Genomic DNA, 9,610 nt, shown 5'->3' on the forward strand with positions numbered 1-9,610 from the left:
AGCTCACTTCTACATGGAGGAAGATTGTATCCACTAGTGCTCATGTCGCTCTGATCTCCACTTTCCTTTACCTCTTTTTTCCACATGAATAGTACTCCAATTGTGGAGGTCCACATGGACTCTCTCTCTCTCTCTCTCTCTCTCTCTCTCTCTCTCTCTCTCTCTCTCTCTATGCTTTTCTCGTTATTTTGCAAGGCACCGTGCCTCTTGGATGTTGCATTTACCATTATTGTTTTCCTTCCTAAGTATCTCATCCTTGTGATAAGTCACTCATCAAAAGCTCCCCATATCACGTCCATGTAAGAGGTTCTTTAAAACACCCAAATATGCATGTTATATTTACATTGTGGGACTATTTAAACCTCCAATCCCCTCCCCCCCCCCCCCCCCCCCCCCCCCCTCCCTCCTTTTGTATACATAAAAGTATAGACATTTTTTTAGTATTAATAATCATCTCTGATTAACTCACGTTACGTAATATACGTTTTGAAGATTGATCACCCGAAGATCTTATTTCTCTCTCTAGCTTTGTACATTGTATGAGGATGCTCCTACTACAATTGACTGTTTTGAAGAGGAGCTGATCTAGTGTGCTCACTGCTTTGCATATCTTCATGGCAAGAGAACCTACCTCTACCATTGCGTAGAGCATCCTATTTTTGTGTGCTACAAATTTCTTCATTCCTAGATGCCTAGGAAAGTTATCACTACGTCAAGGAGGTCCTTGACAATGAGTCAAGAGGAGCTTATAAGGTAGAGGAGGTGGTGACACACAAAAGATTGGTCTAGCTGAGCCAAAGAGGCATATGCATGAGCAATGACTCTACGGTTTATTCTATGAGGTAACAACTCACCCATCTAATATCAAATGCTTTGAGATACCAACTTACCCTTACTAATCACGATTGTTACTGCGTTGCAATTTTGTTTTCCCATGTTAGCTTCTTTCATCTTTTGACACATGAATTCAAAAATGCAAGCATAGATGAGTGCAAATTGAAGGGAAGCCCTTGCCACCTCACACTATTCCCTTGAAGATTACTCAAGGATTTGTCTTTGACTTTGCTAAAAGTTGTCATTCTTTCTATGTTATAATGCTATGTTCTCTTCTCATGTTTTTTAAAAAGAATTTTTTCTCATTTGTTAGAGAACATGCATTTTTACAATTACTCAATCATTGATCAAGAGTTTTTATATGAGGAAAGTGTTGTATACATGGGTGAAAGCATGTTAACCTATCATGCTTTTTCATGTCCCGGACAATGCTAACTAGCACAATTTTGACATATGCTAACTAGTACAATAACTTGAGCTACATCTCTAAGATCTATGATATATGATATATCAATAGAAAGCACTTGAAACAAAGAACAAATGTACAACCTCCGACAAATTTTGATATTATTCGTAAAAAATTTACCGGACGCCTAACTTTTTGAGGATGTGCTAACTTGAAACTGCTAACTAGCACAAAAAGTGCGACAGGTTAACATGCTTTCGCCCACATCCCTCGGGGTTCCACCTTCCAAAAATGCATATAGCACATGTGTTCAAGAGGAGGGGGGGTGTGGGGGGGTGGGTGGGCGGGGGGGGTGGGGTGGGGTTTGGGAGGGGTTCGGTTGTTTACTATGTATATCTTGTGCGTTCAAGGACTATTTATAAAACTCTTTATCTGTGAATTTTTGACAAATAAAATACACCCCTTCTTATTCAATTTGCAAATTTTTTTCTCAATTTCATTTTATATACCCTTTTGTATGTAAAAATGTGAGAAAAAATTAAATTTAATAACCCCTTTTGACGCACTCACGTGATAGTCACATGATTATTAAGTGACTCCTCCCCCCGAGTATTTATAAAACCCCTCTACACGCACACTTCACCATAAATTTAAAGACACTTTTAGTTACATAAACCTACAACTAATAAAAAAGCATTCCCCTCTCCCCTCTTGTGCATGTAATTATGCAACTTTTTCAAATATAGAAAGCCACTCTTACATATTTTGAGGTAGACCCCCAAGGTATACATTAATGTTGCCAAAGGGTTGTAAACACTGTTGCCTACCAATCTATCATGAAAAACTTCAAGTAACTAGTAAGCACCATTGTTGTAGTGGCTAATATTTTGGTAACTTTGGGCCCGTGCCAATAGAAACAATTGCCTATGTTGATTGCCCATTTTTAATGGTAGCGAGAGTGATTAATCAAATTTGTGCTAAATCACACCTTACAACAAATACCCTCATGAACACGCGATAGTTTACCTATACTCTCTTGTCTAGGAAGTAGTAGTTTGAGTATTGAAGGCGAATAATTACTTTTTGATTAATTGGCATTGATTCCTAACCTCGTCAGCAATTAGCTGGTTGCAAGTTGTCACATACCAAGACTCTTGAGGTTTATCAAAATTGTTTAAGCTTTCAACGTCTTTTGGATTTAACTAGCAATATCTCCCCTCACCACAAGGTTACCCAACATACTAGTTGCAAATTATGTTGACAGCTACAAGAAGTGGCTCCCCAAGGACAGAGATATCTCTCGAACACTTGACATCATTCGAAAGACAGGTTTAAGCGCAACATCTCACATTCAGTCACTAACTACTAAAGACTAATGTCAACAACTGATTAATTACTTGGCAAAAGCCATTAACAGAAGGGATAACAATCAAATTCTTGGAGCATCTAATTATGTACAATCAATTGGAAGAAGCTAATTAATGATTACAGGATGCTAGCTACCTAAACTCGTGACTCGAAGGAGTCGAATTGCATTTGCAATATTTTTTTGTGACAATGGTGGAAGAGTTATGTTAGACCATAATCCTCAGTCCACAAGAATTAAGGTAGGTAGGTTTTGCATTTTGACAATTCACACTGAGCTATGTATGTGGACGCCCATGAGTGTGAAGAGGTAACCAAACTAGACATTCTGTAGAGCTACATCATTGCTATGTTTTATTAGAGGCTCTGTAGGAATTCTTGACGTCGTCGCCGATGACGCGAGCGTCTTGGATTGCTCTCAGCAGGCCCCGTCCGGACAATCCTGCTGCGTACAAGCCGTTCTTTCCCTTCCAACTCTCTGCTGACGACGATCTGCACAATCCCTGCTCGGTGAAGAATCCATCCTCGTCCTGCACGTCAAGTAATGTTTGTGTGTTTTGATCTCTCTCTCTCTCTCTCTCTCTCTCTCTCTCTCTCTCTCACACACACACACACGTGCACATGCACATGCATGCGCTTACACAGTGGTAGGTACGAAACTTTAGCACAAACAAATTTGTGTTCCTTGCTCGCTTCTCATGTGCATCGACCTACAAATTTGTATGCGGCGTACATGTAACATAAGCACAAAGTTTCGTCATGCAAGTGCATATTGTGGGATGCTGGTGCTAACTAGATCATTTGACCAGGTCTCTACAAACCCTGACAATATCTTTCGCTGTCAAGATACCATCTTCTTTGCAACCTTTTCAAAAGGTTGTGTATATGTCAACCCCGGATGTACAGCAAGGTTAGCAATAGAGTAGGTCGCCTTGTCATCCCAGCCTTTCAAGCATATTAGTCAAGGGTTAAGAAAATATAAATTGCCGTATTTGCTTACATCCAGCCAACTTGGAACATTGCTCTTGTATCCAGTAGCCAAGATCAGGGCATCATAAGTCTCCGTGTTGTTGTCAATGAAACGGACGCTTGAAGCAGATATGCAGTCGATTGCTGGCTTCACCTGCAAGAATAATATGGGGTTGGTTGTAATAGTACATAATATTATGATGCTCTTCTGAACAAGAGCGTTTCACTTAAATTGAGAAATTGAGCTGGACTTATGCCATTGGCACTCATGGTTACCAGTTTGTTGGCAGAGAACTTTACTTACATGTATACGTCCGCTTTGAATCATGGATAGTGTTCCCACGTCCAAAATGGGTGTTTTCCCCATGCTGTTTTTCAACTCCAAGGGTCCAATTTTCGGGCGTCGCAGTCCATACATGTATGTGTCTCCAAATCTCAGTTGGCTGTAGGCTACCAGGATGCGATCTACAAATCGCACAGGTAATATTTTGCAGAGCTTCATGGCCAAAGAAAATGTGGACAACCCAAACATTTCCCTTGGAAGAACATGCAGCTGTTCCACAGCCACCAACATGATGTTAATGGAAAAGTACAAACTCTTTCAGATATTCAAGCTACATGATGTTCCAAAAAATGTTGTCAACAAATGCGGGACTGTTGCACGAAAAGGAAACTTGAAAAGATTTTCTTACAGGGCTTCTAGCTACTATCGACGTTGCCAGTGATCCACTGTTTACAAGGTCCAGGGCTATCTCCATGCCGGAATTTCCCGCTCCAATGACAAGAACCCTTTTATCTTTGAATTCTGAGGCATTCTTGTACTGGCATGAATGCACAGTGGTCCCTTTGAAGTTTTCTAGTCCTGGCAAGTGAGCTCGCACTGGTTCTGCATTCTCTCCTGTAGCAACCACCAACCACTTGCAAGCATATTGCTTGCAAGTGATGATATCATCTGTATTGCGCCTGCCAGCATCAATGTCATTGGGACAAGCTTTTGTCTGCACCATCCAGCTCTCTCTCTGATGATCAAAGGAAACCTGCATCACTGTCTCGCTGAATTTAGGCTCAATATGAAATTTTCGCGCATATGCTTCCAAGTAATCGATAAACTGTTGTCTGGTTAAAAAGCTGGGGTAGGACTCTGGGAGAGGCATGAAGGGGAGTTCACAGCAATTCTTTGCAGTGTGCATACAAAGGCGGTCGTAGGTGTGGTTTTTCCAGAGAGATGCGATGCAGTGAGCTCTCTCGATGACAGTGTAAGGTACACCATGTTGCTGGAGGCAAGCTGCAGTTGCCAGGCCGGAGGGGCCTGCACCTATGATAATCACCCTTGCAGCATCATGTCCATGGATCGAGGTGGTCTCCAGCTGTGGTGAGGTGGCCACTGGCTCTTTGCATGGGGGCATGGTAGCGCACAAAATCTGCAAAATAACATCAACAGCAACATGAACACATATCTAAGCAGGGTAATCAAAGCAACTGTGTCAGACATCAACTGATCAGCGTGTGTGTGTGTGTGTGTGTGTGTGTGTGTGTGTGTGTGTGAGAGAGAGAGAGAGAGAGAGAGAGAGAGAGAGAGTCTGCACCTGTAAACACAGACCAATCACAGGAGCATAGCTGGGGAGCTGATGAGGGAGGGAGAGAGGGACTCCGGCGGCAAGGACGTAGTGCAAGGAACTATTCCAAGCTGGGAATATCCACGCACTGAAGTACACTGAAAGGGCAAAGAGGGCACCCTTGATTTATAACTCATTGCCAAAGGTGGCCAACTTTGGCAAAAGCTTTTACCAGGGAAGGCTAGGACTGTGGAGAAGCTTTTGTAGATTCTCTGATGCAATTAGACAGCTCTAGGAGGGAGGGAGGGAGGGAGGGCATAACTGAGAGAGAGAGGGGGGGGGTACTGTGCTCGATTACAGCTGCAGTTGCAGCTACAAGACATGTGATACGCTTAGAAGGGAGCTCCACTTGCAGAGAGAGAGAGAGAGAGAGAGAGAGAGAGAGAGAGAGAGGTATACTTATACTACTAATATACAGAAGTTGAGATAGACCGTGGCATGCATGCAAGGAGAAGAAGGCAAAAGGAAATGTGTGTATGGTGATGGCAAGGCGAGCACGCTTTTAAAAATCGTGCCATGAAAAGGGGTGCCAAACTGTCAAGCCACTTCCCCCAAAGAGGAAGCAGGAGAGTACTCATGCTTCACAAAAAATTCCCTCTTTTTCAACTCAAGAAAATGGGTGATATAATACATGAAACAATATTTAGCATCAAAACGTGGAAGTGAGATAGGGCTGATAAATTTATGGCTGCATTTCTTAAATACCAATCATTGGGCTCATCATTTGGAGCATTTGCAACTCAGGACGTAGCCTTTTGTTTTCTCTTGTGAAAAGGCCAAAAGATTTCTTTGGATAATCCTAAGCTCTAATAAGCATTGTTTCTTTGCCAATGATCAGCAGGGTTCCTTTGCCAAATACTCATCATTGCAAGGGCACCCGGGTCCGCTTCGCCAATTCTACTTGATCAAAATCAGAGATGGATGATAGAGTAGGCCTTATCTAGCACCTGCCTGCGCGGTTTGATTGTTGGAATATGTGAGCTCCTGATGGGAGGGTGCCTTGGCGTACCACGATTGGTCCACGCTAGCGCGTCTAGCCCCAAAGATTGCCGAGCTTGTGCGCGTCCATTTCAGAATGCATTGAGGTGAATCTAGAAAAGGGGCTTAATCAACGTGCAGAGAAAGTGCTGCATTCACCATGTGCAAATAATGTATTCGTTTGTATGTACACTGAGAGATGATGGGCATACGTATAAGGAAAGTGTATGTACACTTCATTATCTTTGTTTGAACTTTGGCCTGATGAGCATGAAGTGGAAAAAGACGGCACAGAGATCAGAGAGAGAGAGAGAGAGAGAGAGAGAGAGAGAGAGGAGGAGAGGAAGAAAGTGAGCCAATGATTGGGCCGCAAGAGAGCTAAAAATCCGCAGGTCAAATAGAAAAGGGGGAGAAATTCGTAGCTTGAAATTTGAATACTATAAAACGAATTATGAAGGCATTTTGATATTTGATTGGAAGTTGGAGGCGAGCTTGAGGGACCGGTGGCCCATGATAAATAGAAAAGGGAAATGCAGCAGCAATATTGCAGATGCAGCACGCGGCCGAGTCATAATCTCCCAGAAATTTGGCGCTTTTGCAGAGGCTGTACTCAAACAACCTCTTGCTTTTTCCCTCCAAGGGGGCCGGGGCCATGCCAGCCTCCACACTTGGCTTCACCTTGCTTGATGATGGAAATCATTATACACCTCTCCCATCATCACATTCATCAGATCATGGCAGGCCCGCCATCATCCTCCTGCCTGCAACCTTGCAAAGGCAAAGTGCCCTTTCTCCTCTTCAACGGCCTCCGGGTACACCAAAACCAACTTACTTTCTTGCTTCACGTGGTAGCTCGCCCCAGTTATTGTACCTCTTAACTTGAAATTTGGAGGTACCTTTAGGTGGCATTATCGTGAGAGAGAGAGAGAGAGAGAGAGAGAGAGAGAGAAATTTCATTATCGTCCTCTTCACGATCAAATATGACCTATGGGACCAAAAGAAATATATCATGTGGAGTGAATAAGGCTATGGTCACGCGAGGCTTAGTTATCAGTTATAGATCATTATGCCAACTATGCTTAAACAGAGTATTAAATGAACAACTAAACCTCTTGCATGGTCACGCAAGGCTTAGTTATTCATTCAACCTCCCAACTATGCCTTGGATTTCACAACTATGCCAAAATTGGCATAGTTACAAAGGGTAGGCATAGTTATTCATTAAATGCGCCCTTTGCGTGCCACCAAGAATGAGGCTTAGTTATTTGTTCAAATAACCGATAGCCTCGCGTGAACATAGCCTAAGTGACTCTCGATGTTCAAGAATTGAGAGTACATAGTGAGCTCTCCCTAAGCTCTAATGTGATCAAAAGCTGAGCATGAAGTTATTGGGGACATAACCATGGGCATCAGACAAATCATCCATTGCTATGATATCCATTCCATGCTACTTGTACATCCGAGTGTACATCCTAGTAGCTTAACTTGTTTAAATCTCCTTTTAAGCTCTACCCTGAGAGCTCACTGGTGGTGAACAAAGCCACACATTGTATCAAGTTGATAATATTTTTTTTAATTCTCTCTACTATTTAATTTGCAGTGTTTCTCTACTTTCATTTACTACATGATCCTACTTGCTATTATTTTATGTTACACTATGAGGAAGCAAGTCTAATCATCTTTTAAAGCACTTCTTGATGTCTACATCCTCAACTCAATATTTTCCTGGTGTGCGTCCTTTGGGCCCTTTTACTTGCTTCCCATGCAATTCTTGCAAGTCGATGTGAAGAGTTTTGTCGCATCTTAACCATGTACTCCACAACTATTATATGCTTGGACACTCCAAGTGAGAAATCAATAGCAACACACTAACAAGTACTGCAAAATTGACAGAACTTTACGAGAGAGAGAGAGAGAGAGAGAGTTGATACCGCACGGTGGAGTTTCACGCCCATATGCACTGGCCCCAAAGACTTACGCCCCTTTCAATATTCTTCTTTTATTGCTCATGAAAAAGTACAACTCTCGAGGGTCCTCTGCTCTCAGACTCTGCATCCAGATGCTCTACAGAGTGAGGCCCTTGGGTTCTTTATAAACAGTACAAGGGTTGCCTAGAAGCAGAACCCCAAAAGTAGCTCTCTCAAAAAGCACTAGGTCCCAAAAGCATCTGCTCTCAAAAGCTAGTGCTGGAAAATGTTGAAAGCTACCAACGTGATTTGCAAAAATTTGTACATCCTACATGTGGTAGCAATAGTGAAAAACTCCAAAAATTTATACAACAACTACCATGTCAGTATCCGAATGGGCCACATCATCATGCAATGCATTTTACAAAAAAAACTCCTTAGAGTTCAAGCTTTGGAAATTTTAGGGTTCTACGTCCCACGGTCGGTGCTCATAAGTCCCTTAAGGTTCAGTTCTTTAGTCTCTCTTGTTCACGCGGCCATTTCTCTTCCATTGGGCATGCCACATCATCACTTTGTGATATTCCCCAGCTCTCTTTGTTGGGTGAGCTTTGTCTCACCGTCCAGTGTCCAATGAGTGTGAACACTATGTAAGGTTATATAAGGCATTAAAAATCAAAATAAAGGCCTCTCTTTTCATTTGCTCCATTTGTACAGCCTTATCTCCTATCTCTCTCATTATCTTCTATTGCACGTTGATCCTTAGCCATGGTGAAGCTTCGTCTCCACCCTCCATAGGCGCCTTCATCCTACAACAGTATCAGAGCCCACGCGGGTAGAGTGGGGGCCGGCATCTTAACCCCATCTTAAGAAGGAGAGCCCACGAGATCAGCTAGGGCATTGGTGTCGGTAGGCAGGCATACCAAAATATTGCGCAGGATGTGGATGCCATTAGCAATCTTAGGCAGATCCAGGAGGCAAGGCGGCATTCTAAAAGGCCCCTCATGTGGTACAGCAGAGAGCCAAAGTGTGGCCCCATCACAAGGAGCATATCAGAATGTAGGCACTCCAATGCGCTTCCTAGCGGTGGTAGCAATAGTCACTATGTGTGGCATCTCAAAACGTAGGCTAAATCGGCTACACCTACTTTGCGCAGGCATCATGGCGTTTTGATAACGTTGTCCGATGGTGGACCATTACCATGCCATAGTTACAGTAGAGGCACCAATGCTCCTAGGTGGTGGAAAAACAAGGCAATTAGAGGCACCAATGCTCCTAGGTGGTGGCAAAACAAGGCAAGTAGTTAGCTGGTTCAACAACATTTTGAAACGTTACTACAACACTTGAAGTTGGTTCCGGTGCATTTCAAAACAATCCCCAAGAAGGTAAGGTTGAGCTTGTGTGCAATTTCAAAGCATGTTAAAGTTGTTATTAAACATTGCTTGCATATCAAGTTTGAAATAATGGATGATTCACTTGTCCACGAAGAATCAATACCACAACCTTACTCCAACTTACCGTAGCATCAAAATTAAATT

General features: G+C 42.7%; 1 protein-coding gene across 1 annotated transcript; it reads right to left on the reverse strand.

Moving 5' to 3' along the window:
- Positions 1-2,613: 2,613 nt before the first annotated feature.
- LOC147466159 (indole-3-pyruvate monooxygenase YUCCA1-like) lies at positions 2,614-5,757 on the reverse strand. The gene is made up of 5 exons (XM_086524446.1): positions 5,161-5,757; positions 4,267-4,995; positions 3,879-4,127; positions 3,606-3,728; positions 2,614-3,135 (listed from the first exon to the last, which is right to left on the reverse strand). The coding sequence occupies exons 2-5, from the start codon at positions 4,978-4,980 to the stop codon at positions 2,953-2,955; spliced, it is 1,269 nt and encodes a 422-aa protein (XP_086380572.1). The 5' UTR covers positions 4,981-4,995; positions 5,161-5,757; the 3' UTR covers positions 2,614-2,952.
- Between the last annotated feature and the right edge of the window lie 3,853 nt (positions 5,758-9,610).

The sequence above is a fragment of the Adiantum capillus-veneris genome, chromosome 1, assembly GCF_014529385.1.
Source record: "Adiantum capillus-veneris isolate H3 chromosome 1, ASM1452938v2, whole genome shotgun sequence".
NCBI classification, from domain to species: Eukaryota; Viridiplantae; Streptophyta; class Polypodiopsida; order Polypodiales; family Pteridaceae; genus Adiantum; species Adiantum capillus-veneris.